Below are 11,955 nucleotides of genomic sequence, written 5' to 3'. Positions count from 1 at the left end.
GCGAAGAGAAGGAGGAGCTCATGGTGAAGGTTTTGCAGATCATCACCGTCCATGCTCAGCTGCGGTCCTCTACTAATGACGAGAACTGGCTGGTGGATGAGGTGAAATTCCTCTGATTCCTTTCTATTGACCGCCAAGAGACGTAAAATTGGGCACGGTCGTGTGACTTTCTTAATCACCGTCAATGACTTATGGCCATAATTCTGGGCTTAGTGACGCTTATAAGTCGAGGACTTCTGTTAACTCTGATTTTTATTTCTTTCTTTTTTTCTTCCTCCTTTCTCACATTTTTCTTTCTTCTTTCTCACATTTTTCCCCTTCTTTCTCACATTTTACTTCCTTTTTCACATTTTTGTTCCTTCTTTCTTACATTTTTCTTCTTTTTTCCACATTTTCTTCCTTCTTTCTCACATTTTAGTTCCTTTTTTTCACCTTTTTCTTTCTCACATTCTTCTGCTTTCTTTCTCACGTTTTTCTTCTTTTTCATATTTTTCTTCCTTTTTCTCACGTTTTTCTAAATATACTGGAAAACTTAAAAAAGTTCCACGCCATTATTAGGTTGCTTTCAAAGTGGGATTCTCTCCCCTCCCCCCAACTTTTGAATCAACTTAGCTAAAGGTTCTCTTTAAAAGTCCTCAACCAACCACCATTCGTCTAGTGTCCATTGAAAGTTGCAACGGCACAGGAAAAAAAAAGGACATTTTTTTTTCACACTTACGACCGCGGCAGCATTCTCGTGGTCATGTGATCCAAATTCGGACGCTTGGCAACTGACTCATATTTATGACGGTTGCGCTTATGTGATCCCCTCTGCCAAGCGAAAAGTCAACAGGGAAGCCAAATTCACTTAATGACCGTGTGACTAACTTGACAAGCTGCCGTGATTCACTTTACAACGGCAGCAAGCAAGGTTATGAAATGGGGCGAAGCTCGTGTTATGACGCTTCTTGTTTAGCGGCGGAAATGTTGGGCTCAACGGGGGGTCATAAGCCGGGGAATTAGTTATCTTTGCAGTTCAATAGCAACCAAACTCTTCTCTCTCTGTTTTTTGTGGCCAACGACCAGAACGGTCCCGAGTTACTTCCTCGTACGGACATGCTGTTGCTCTTGACTAAAGTTATCGGGACAGGATCACCCCGTGTACAGGTCAGTCGGTCGCCCCATTGATCAGAGAAGTGGGGTGGAGAGTGGGAAGATGCAAATCCTCAAGAGTGTCCTACCCACGGATGAAAATATAATTTGAAAGATACTAGAATGTGTGGAGATGGATAGATTGAAATCGTGTGTGCGTGTGTGTCCCAGCATAACTGGAACGCCTCGAACAATTTCAACCAAACTTGGTACACAGATGACTTACTCTTTGGAGAAAAATACTGTGAGGGTAAGACACCCCTAACACCCCTCGGGATGTGTGTTCTGTTAAGATACAGCCTGTTGTGCCTTAAAACGGCTTCTACCGTACTGCCTTAAAATGGCTTCTACTGTGCAGCGCTGTGGGGTTGCTGTGGTAATGGCATCACAGTACTCCATAAGGGGGCTCCCTCTGGCAAGAGGGAAAAATTCCAATGTTAGAAATTGTGGCGACATTCATGGAAGGAGGGTTGAGATGAATAAATACACGGGCAGCACTGGGTTATCAGCTAGTTAAAAATAAAAGACAAGGAAGAATCAGAATTTTTTTTTAACATGACATTTGTTTCACCAGGGGTTAGATAAAAGCGATAGAAATTAGAAGATAAAAGATTATGTATAACTAAATGATGAAAGATGACTGCTAGATATAAGTAGTAGTTATTATTATTATTATATACTTTATTCATTAAACATGAAACTCAGTCAGCTGAACATTTAAAGATTTATCACAAATATCATTGACTGGCACTGATGGTTGATACAGGGCTGCTGCCAGCGTCCTAGGGATCAACTAAGGACCTTCTTAAAATATAAGATGTTCCGAGTAGCGCAGTTTTTTGCAGTTCCGCGGGTGTTATGCAGGAAGCTGCAATTTCTTGATGTGTTTTATAAAATTCTCAGACATGGTACCAAGTGCCTCGATGACAATGGGTATCACTGAACTTATTATTATTCGTTATTCATTAAACATGAAACTCAGTCAACTGAACATCCAAAAATGTATCACAAATACCATGGACTGGTGCTAATGGTTGATACGGGTTGCTGCCAGCGTCCTAGCCAAGTACCCTCTTAAAATAGATGATGTTTCGAGCAGCGCAGTTTTTTGCAGTTCCGCTGGTGTTATTGCAAGAAGCTGCAATTTGTTGATGTATCTTATAAAATTATAACTATAAAATAAATACAAAATTATTATAAAATTTTTATTGTTATTATTAGTAGTAGTATCAGAAGTAGTATTACTATTGCAAAATTATTATCAGTAGTAGTATCAGTAGTAGTATTACTATTAGTATTTTGTATAAGTGATTGACTCGGACAATACACTGTTCGTTAAGCACTTATGTATATAAAGGAAAAACTGTATAAATATTTTTTTAAGAAAAGAGAGTCCTGCTTTAATCCGTCGATGTCCTTCGACCATTCCTCGCCTGATTCAAGTTCTTATTCTTGTCCAGGTATTGGGTTCGGTGGCGCTGACAGCCCTGTGCGCCAGTAGTGGCGGAGAAGACGGCTGCGCTTACGCGGAACAAGAGGAGATAAACGTCCTACTTCAGGCTCTGCAGTCCCCCTGCAGGAACGTTCGAGATGCAGCTCTCCGGGTCAGTTGGAACCTCTTGGAGTTGAGGGGATGTTTGGGGACAGGACCTGAATGTTTTGTCTGCCACTCAAATCCAAATCTTGTTTTGTTACACTGAGGGTGGCACTTGACTTTTCAACCATCGGCCTGAGACGGGGTTGAAAAACTACGTCTGGGTTGAGTTCATTTAAATTTCTTCACAATTAAAATGAGGTAATATGACCAATAATAATGCTGTGAACGATGGAGGGCAAAAGAAGAAGAAGAAAGGGATGGCAGAGAAGGAGGTGGCTGAATAGAGAGTCATTGAAGCAGTCGGCGTGAGCTTGAGGATGGTAGAGGACAGGAAGGCCTGGATGAACATTGCCCATGGAGTTGCGATGGGTTGGACATGTCTTTGCAACTAAGAACAATAACAACATAGAAAAGATTAGATAGATAGATAGATAGATGATAGATAGATAGATAGATAGATAGATAGATAGATAGATAGATAGATAGATAGATGATAGATAGATAGATAGATGATAGATGATAGATAGATAGATGATAGATAGATGATAGATGATAGATAGATAGATGATAGATAGATAGATAGATGATAGATAGATAGATAGATAGATAGATGATAGATAGATGATAGATAGATAGATAGATAGATAGATAGATGATAGATAGATAGATAGATAGATGATAGATAGATAGATGATAGATAGATAGATGATAGATAGATAGATAGATGATAGATAGATAGATAGATAGATAGATAGATGATAGATAGATAGATGATAGATAGATAGATGATAGATAGATAGATAGATAGATAGATAGATAGATAGATAGATAGATAGATAGATAAGATGGAGTGCAAGGTGATCCAACTGGTCAGTCCGAGAGGAGATCAACCCTGACTGCTCTTTAGAAGAGGAAACTCAAATCCTTTGGCCACCGAATGAGAAGGAAGGACTCCCTGGAGAAGAGCCTCATGCTGGGAAAGATGGAGGGCAAAAGAAGAAGAAGGGGACAACAGAGAAGGAGGTGGCTGGATGGAGTCACCAAAGCAGTTGGCGTGAGCTTAAATGGACTCCAGAGGATGGTAGCGGACAGGAAGGCCTGGAGGAACGTGGTCCATGGTCCATATTTTTTACAAATAACCAGGGGTGGGATTCAAAAATTTTAGCAACCAGTTCTCTGCCCAGTTGCTGGGTGGGTGTGGGCATGGCCTACTTGGCTTCCAGCACCATGGCGGTGAGGGTGAGGCTTTCGTCCTCCCCAGGCTCCAGAGGCTTTTCTTGAGCTTCCGGGAGGGCAAAAACAGCCTCCCCCAAGTTCCTGAGGCGCTCCGGAGGCTGGAAACGGGCCCATTTCCAGACTTCCAGAACTTCCAGGAGGCCCGTTTTTCATCCTCCCAGAGCCCTCCACGTGGGCCCTGCATTTACCTGGTATCCAAAACGGGCCGCGTGGTGACTCCTGGGAGGGGAGGGGCAGGAGGGGCGGGGCCAGCCAATCCTTTCAACTACCGGTTTGATAAACCAGATGTAAAATTAGCAACTGGTTCATCCAAACCGGCTGAATCCCACCCCCTGCAAATAACTCAAGGCTGCCACCATGTGCAACATACCTTCCTCCTCTTATTTCCCCCCTAACAACAACCCTGTGAAGTGAGGGAGTGGGACTGGCACCTGGTCTGGCTTTCATGCCAAAGGCAGGAACTCTCCACCTCTTGGTGATTGGCCTAAAGTCGTAGGTCAAGGATTAACTGTAAGAGGAGGGGTAGTGGTGGAATACAGCTCCTATTCAGAAGAATTCTGCCCCTAACAGTCGTCTTCTTTGCCCGCAGGGTTTGATGGAACTCCAGATGGTCTTACCCACTCCAGACAGCGATGAGAAGAATGGAGTGAACCTTTTGCACCGCCTCTGGGTGGTGAAATTTGACAGGGAAGACGAAATCTGCATGTTGGCAGACAGGTAGGCATGCCTGTCCTTGGAAAGAGGAAACCGTAAGCTCATCGTCCTAGACATTCCCCATCTTCCAGACCAAAAATAACCCCTTGTACAGATGCTGTTAAAATTGATGTGCTTTTTTGCCATACTTGTAGGAAAACATCCCTAATTACCATATTTTTCGGAGTATAAGGCACTCTGAAGTATGCGACGCACCTAGCTTTTGGGGAGGAAAACAAGGGCGGAAAAAATCTGCCTCTGCCTCCCAGCAATTTGCCTCCTTGCAACAAACAGCAAACAGTACAGACAATATACACTGTTTGTAGTGTTACATTTCATGCTATACTTGTCCAGATGCTGTTAAAATTGATGTGGCTTTCTGGAAGTATACGTTATTCTCTGCTCTTTAAAAGAAGATAAAATAGCTCTGGGCCTCTTCAGATCAAGCATTTATTTTAAAAAGCTCCTTCATTTTGTTAAGCTGCCTAGAACAATAATAAAGCACTTTAAAAAACAACTCTAATAATTTGAACATTGTATAGGCATTTATAGTTATTGACTTACCTTTTCCCAGCAAACAGCCTGCTTAAAAAAAAAAAGTCTGCCTCTGCCTCCCAGCAGTCTGCCTCTGCCTCCCAGCAATTTGACTTGTGGAACAAACAGCAAGTTTCACTTTCAGTTTAAGCACAAGCCTCCCGATCATCAGCTCTTTCAGGCTGCAGGGATTGCTATAGCCCATTGCAGCCTCCACAAGCCCCATTTTCCCCGTTTGCTGCAAGGAGGTGAATTGCTGGGAGGCCAAAGGGTGGGTGACGGTGGGTGGGTGCGGCTACATTCAGTGTATAAGACGCACCCACATTTTCACCCTCTTCCAGGGTGGGAAAAGGTGCATCTTACACCCCGAAAAATATGGAATTTATCTGACTTTGCATCTCTGATCTGCGGTGGGCGTTATATGGGGAGGAAGGGCAGAGACTGAGCCGTCCAGCCCTTTTTGCCCGAGGGATCTTTCTGGGAGATGACAAAGCTCCAATCTTCCTGTCTCCTAGGCTGTGGGTATCGATGGGTTTAGAGTTGCAACCGGACATCTGCTCCATTCTCATCCAAGATGTCATCCACCATGAGCAGGCGGTGCGCCAGGCTGGAGCCGAAGCCCTTTCCAAGGCGGTTGAAGAGTATCGAAGGCAGACGAAGGATGTCATGGCCAAACTGATGGAGATTTATCAAGAGAAGCTCTACGTAAGCCCTGGTAGTAGGAAACATGAGCCTGGTTGATCAGGAGTCCATAGGTTACCCATAGAATACTTGTAGCTCTGGACTGCGGGGCCCTTGATGCTCTCTGAGCTTGGTGGTTTCCTTGCACATGTTTCATTACCCAACTAGCTAACATCAACAGTGCTAGAAGGGAGTGGGGTTTGCAGACAGGAGGAAGGAAGGAAGGAAGGAAGGAAGGAAGGAAGGAAGGAAGGGAAGAAGACAATAACTATGGGGTCCTTTATGCTCTCTGAGTTTGATGGTTTTCTGACAAGATACTGGTACTTCATTACCCAACTAGCTAACATCAACAGTGCTAGAAGGGAGTGGGGTTTGCAGACAGGAGGAAGGAAGGAAGGAAGGAAGGAAGGAAGGAAGGAAGGAAGGAAGGAAGGAAGGAAGGAAGGAAGGAGGGGAAGAAGACAATAACTATGGGGTCCTTTATGCTCTCTGAGTTTGATGGTTTTCTGACAAGATACTGGTACTTCATTACCCAACTAGCTAACATCAACAGTGCTAGAAGGGAGTGGGGTTTGCAGGAAGGAGGAGGCGGAAGACAACGATTGTGAGATCCTTGATGCTCTCTGAGCTTGGTGGTTTTCTTTGGGACATTTCATCATCCAACTAGATAACGTCATCAATACGTGCTCTTGAGTTGCCTTAGGAAAGTGGGGGGGATGGGAAACCAATGAAACAGCAGCAAAAGACATCCCTGGTTACCCACAGCAGCTGGAGGGGTGTGTGATCTCTACAGCCCGATTTATGACACACACTCGGGGAAGGGGGGAAACTGCGTCAAACTGCGTCATAATTGGACCATAAATTACGTGGGGTCAGAGCTGGCTTCACTTGGGTCCGTGGCTGACATGTTGCTCCTAATAAATAACTGGATTTCTTTTGAAGCCGGGCTCAAGGCTCATGGTTTAATTAGGGCATCCATCGGAACCCTGACGGTAGTGAGAGAAGGATTGTCATCCAATGCTTTTCATTCTCCCCCCCAGAGACCCCCGCCAGTTTTGGATGCCTTGGGACGGGTGATCTTGGAGTCTCCACCTGACCAATGGGAAGCCAGGTAAGACTACATATCCTTCTCATCCTTTCCACACAAAATGATGGACTTCAGAGTTGTTGTTTTTTCAAGGCAAGGTAGTAGAAACTAAGGATAAGTATCTCCAGATGTTTTGATTCTCCAGATGTTTTGATTGATTCTTGCAATTCTTTTACAAGGGCCTGCTAGTCGGGCTTTTAAGGGAGAATAAAATTCTGTACAACTGAAGGTCACTACATTAGCAAAAAAATAGCACCAGCGCTTAGACTTATATACCGCTTCACAGACTCCTATGTGTCCCTTGGACTGCAAGGCGATCCAACCGGTCAGTCCTAGAGGAGATCAACCCTGACTGCTCTTTAGAAGGCCGGATTCTGAAGATGCAACTCAAAGACTTTGGCCACCTAAGGAGAAGGAAGGACTCCCTGGAGAAGAGCCTCGTGCTGGGAACGATGGAGGGCAAAAGAAGAAGAAGGGGACGGCAGAGAAGGAGGTGGCTGGATGGAGTCTCCGAAGCAGTTGGCGTGAGCTTCAATGGACTCCAGAGGATGGTAGAGGACAGGAAGGCCTGGAGGAACATTGTCCATGGAGTCGCGATGGGTTGGACACGACTTTGCAACTAACAACAACAACTGCCTCACAGTGCTTTACAGCCCCTCTCTAAGCGGTTTACAGAGCCAGCCTCTTGCCGCCAACAACCCTGGGTCGTCATTTTAAGAGAAGGATGGAAGGCTGAGTCAACTTTGAGCCAGTCAGGATCGAACTCCTGGCAGTGGGCAGAGTTAGTGTGCAACAATGCATTTAGATAGATTGAGAGACAGAGAGACAGGCATAGATAGATAGCACTAGCGCTTAGACTTATATACCACTTCACAGTGCTTTTAATGCCCTCTCTAAGCGGTTTGCAGAGTCAGCCTCTTGCCCCCAACAATCCGGGTCCTCATTTGACCCACCTCGGGAGGATGGAAAGCTGAATCAACCTTGAGCCAGTGAGAATCGAACTGCAGCCAGCAGTCAGCAGAAGTAGCTTGCAGTACTACACTCTAACCACTGCACCACCACTTAAGCTTATATACCGCCTCATACAGCCCTCCCTTTACAGAGTCAGCCTCTTGCCCCCAACCATCTGGGTCCTCGTTTTACCAACATGGAAGGATGGAAGGCTGAGTCAAACCTTGAGCTGGCCAGGATCGAACTGCTGTCAGTGGGCAGAGTCATCCTGCAATCCTGCCTTCTAACCACTGCACCACCACATCTCTTGTCAATAACTGTCCACGATGACCACTAAAGGTGAAATTCTCTCTTAGGTGTGGCATCGCGTTGGCCTTGAATAAGCTTTCCCAGCACCTGGAAAGCTCCCAGGTGAAGCCCCTTTTCGAGTTCTTTGTCCCCGATGCCCTCAACGATCGTCACCCCGAAGTTCGAAAGTGCATGCTGGACGCTGCCCTCTCAGCCCTTAATACTCATGGCAAGGTAGGTTGGCATTCGTCCAAAATCTGTTAAACTCAGAACTGTTGACGGTACAGGGCGGTTCCCATCAGGGAGCGAACGATTAACATTTGAGTGAAATTTGGGTGTAGCCGACAAAAGCCAGGAGAACCCGTGGCTTAGAGGTTAACACATCTACCTAATAGGCAAGCAGCCCGGGTTCGAATTCTCGAAGGGATATGGGTAGCTGACGAGAGCTAAATGGCTTGAAATGGATCTATACTAGTCTCTCTTTATTTCTTTGTTGGTAAAATAAAAGGAAAGGAAAGCCTTATGCTCTGTCCCATATCCCTGGTACAGCTGACAAAGTGAGGAGAACCTGTGGCTTAGAGGTTAATACATCTACCTAATATACAAATTGAACATTGGAGTGAAATGTTTGGGCGTCGTCTCAGAGAAGCAGCCAGAGTCTGGACAATTGGATCTTTTGTTCGATTCAATCCAATTGTGGGGTCCTTGGTGATCTCTGAGCTTCCTGTTCTTGCTGACATTACCTTACTGACGCACTGATTATGTTACCTAGTTTGGTAATGAATGACCTAGAAGTCCAAAGTTAACGTTTTTCAGCTTATCCCCTGTTTTCCACGGTCACCCACTTCCTCTGGCTACCCTTATTTTTTTCCCCAGGAGAGTGTCAACTCTTTGCTGCCAGTCTTTGAGGAGTTCCTCAAGAATGCCCCCAACGATGCCAGCTACGACGCCGTGCGGCAGAGCGTGGTCATTCTCATGGGGTCACTCGCCAAACATTTGGACAAAAGCGATCCGAAAGTGAAACCCATCGTGGCCAAGCTGATCGCCGCGCTCTCTACGCCATCCCAACAGGTGAGCCTTCCTTGGCTTGGAGATGTTTGCTGAGAGATATGAGCATCTTTACTTTAGAACCACTGTGTTTCCCCAGAAATAAGACAGGGTCTTATTTTCTTTAGACACCCTCCCCCCAAAAAATAAGTGCTTGGCCTTATTTTGGGGGAGATCTTATTATTTTTAAGGTGCAGAAGGCGGCGAGCGTGGTCACCTCGTGGCTGCTGCTATGTTGCAAGATTTTAAGGGAGGGCTTATTTTAGCGCATGCTCTCAAAAGCCCCATTGGGCTTATTATCCAGGGAGGTCTTATTTTCAGGGAAACGGTAAAACAATGAGAGGGAGTTACGTGGCTTAGGAACTCACAAATGTGTTTTCCCCCTTTCTATCTTCTTTCTTTCTTTCTTTCTTTCTTTCTTTCTTTCTTTCTTTCTTTCTTTCTTTCTTTCTTTCTTTCTTTCCTTCCTCCCTTCCTTCCTTCCTTCCATCGTTTCCCTTCCTTCCTTCCTCTCTTTCTCTTTATTGCTTTCAATTCTTCTTTTTGTTTTTCTCCCATTCCTCCCTTCCATCCTTTCTCTTCCTTCCTTACTTTTCCTTCCTTCCTCCCTCCCTTCCTTCCTTCCTTCCTTCCTATCTTTCTTTATTGCTTTCAATTCTTTCTGTTTTTTTCCCATTCCTCCCTCCCTTCCTTTCTCTTCCTTCCTTTTCCTTCCTTCCTTCCTTCCTTCCTTCCTTCCTTCCTTCCTTCCTTCCTATTTTTCTCTTTATTGCTTTCAATTCTTCTTTTTGTTTTTCTCCCATTCCTCCCCCTTCCTTCCATCCTTTCTCTTCCTTCCTTTTCCTTCTTTCCTTCTTTCTTTCCTTCCTTCCTTCCTTCCTTCCTTCCTTCCTTCCTTCCTTCCTTTTCTTTCCTTCCTTCCTTCCTTCCTTCCTTCCTTCTATCTTTCTTCATTGCTTTCAATTCTTCTTTCTGTTTTTCTCCCATTCCTCCCTTCCATCCTTTCTCTTCCTTCCTTCCTTTTCCTTCCTTTTGAGCATGCGCTCAAAAGCCCAATTGGACTTATTATCCGGGAAGATCTTATTTTCGGGGAAACAGGGTAGCAGCCGTTTAGCAGCCCGCCTAAAACAATCTGCTTGGGGGCTTTTTGCAGGTTCAGGAGTCCGTGGCCAGCTGCTTACCGCCTCTCGTGCCAGCCATCAAAGAAGACGCGGGCAGCATGATCCAGAAGCTGCTGCAACTTCTGCTGGAATCCGATAAGTACGCCGAGCGCAAAGGAGCCGCTTACGGGCTAGCTGGCTTGGTGAAAGGGCTGGGCATCCTTTCCCTGAAGCAGCAGGAAATGATGGCCAAGCTGACCGATGCCATCCAGGACAAGAAGAACTTCCGGCGGCGGGAAGGTGAGTCGAAGGATCCTCACCCTTCCCCTCTCAACGTCTTGAGGACTTTCGGTCTTCCAGATTAGGACCCTAATCTCCTCGTTTCTGGTAAAACGCAGAATCCTAGGGCTGGGAGGGATCTCGGAGACCTTCTAGTCCAATGATGGTGAACCGAGTGCTCAAACCCGAAGACCAGCTTTCCGGCGCATATATGCCTGTTTTGGGGGGCATTTTGGGGGGCTGTTTTCAGGCAGTTTTCATACGGAACGCTGTTCCCTTCCCACCAAAGGTGGCCCCTATTTTTCTACTTGCATTTTTTTACGTGCTTACGAACTGCTGGGTTGGCAGAAGCTGGGACGGGTAAAGGGAGCTCACTTGGTTACGCGGCGCTAGGGATTCGAACCGCCCAACTGCCAACCACCTTTCTGATCAACAAGCTCAGCGTCTTAAGCCACTGAGCCACCTCCCCCCTGATTACATATTAGGTAGATGCATTAATCTCTAAGCCACAGGCTCTCCTCACTTTAGGGATTCGAACCGCCGAACTGCCGACAAGCTCAGCATCTTAAGCCCCTGAGCCAACCGCGTCCATCCCAAGATCTATACTATACCCTTTATTTCTTTGTGGGTAAATATTTAGGCAGCTTTTTTCTCTTCTCTCCCCAGGGGCTTTGTTTGCCTTTGAAATGCTCTGCACCATGCTGGGGAAGCTCTTCGAGCCCTACGTGGTTCATGTACTGCCCCATTTGCTGCTCTGCTTCGGAGACGGCAATCAGTACGTTCGGGAGGTAAGTCATCCTTGGCCGGCAGCCCTTGAGAAGTTTGGGTTCTGTAGAACCTGGGCCAGTTCTGCTCAGATTCCGGTTGGCTGCAGAGGTTCTGCTGTAACAGGGGTCAATGTTCTGAGCCCCCTCTTCGTACACCAAAGCACTCCGAGACAAGAATACTGCCAAGATCTCGGCCTGGCCACTCTTTGAGCCCGATAAAGGTCGGTAACTGTGAACTATCTTGAAAGGCTGTGGGAGAGGAAAGACTTTGCTGGAGAGGAATTCACTGTCAATTCAATAAAAGGGGTTTATCGGGACGAGGACTCGGCTTCGTGCTGCTGGGGAAGCCTCATTACCCAACTAGGTAACATCATCAGTGTTGGAAGGGAATGGGGTTTGCTCTTATTCTCCTGTGCGCTGCTTGGGGAATCCAAGCATGGGTTAATTTTGTCCATGAGCCTAGAGACTGAGTTCTGTAATTGATGACCACGCCTCCTCTGACTGGGCAGTTTTTTTTAACTCAGTCCAGGCTGCCCTGTCAGTGTTAATGGGATTAGGCTGTTG

General features: G+C 45.9%; 2 protein-coding genes across 2 annotated transcripts in view; one reads left to right on the top strand and one right to left on the bottom strand.

The window, feature by feature from the left end:
• CIT (citron rho-interacting serine/threonine kinase) overlaps positions 1-1,909 on the bottom strand; it is a 211,089-nt gene extending 209,180 nt beyond the window's left edge. Inside the window, exon 1 of the mRNA XM_081966276.1 lies at positions 1,905-1,909. The gene's annotated coding sequence lies outside the window, so the exon portion shown is untranslated. The remainder of the gene's footprint in view (positions 1-1,904) is intronic.
• The window catches only part of GCN1 (GCN1 activator of EIF2AK4), a 56,077-nt gene that overhangs the window by 19,958 nt on the left and 24,164 nt on the right, over positions 1-11,955 (top strand). The window contains exons 24-33 of the mRNA XM_081966532.1: positions 9-101; positions 1,066-1,146; positions 2,592-2,735; positions 4,554-4,681; positions 5,707-5,896; positions 6,913-6,983; positions 8,267-8,432; positions 9,075-9,269; positions 10,399-10,645; positions 11,291-11,412. Of these exons, the coding sequence (XP_081822658.1) occupies positions 9-101; positions 1,066-1,146; positions 2,592-2,735; positions 4,554-4,681; positions 5,707-5,896; positions 6,913-6,983; positions 8,267-8,432; positions 9,075-9,269; positions 10,399-10,645; positions 11,291-11,412 (1,437 nt within the window). The remainder of the gene's footprint in view (positions 1-8; positions 102-1,065; positions 1,147-2,591; positions 2,736-4,553; positions 4,682-5,706; positions 5,897-6,912; positions 6,984-8,266; positions 8,433-9,074; positions 9,270-10,398; positions 10,646-11,290; positions 11,413-11,955) is intronic.

This window comes from Natrix helvetica, assembly GCF_964273705.1.
Source record: "Natrix helvetica genome assembly, chromosome: 14".
Lineage (NCBI taxonomy): Eukaryota > Metazoa > Chordata > Lepidosauria > Squamata > Natricidae > Natrix > Natrix helvetica.
This window is presented reverse-complemented; position numbering and strand designations above follow the sequence as displayed.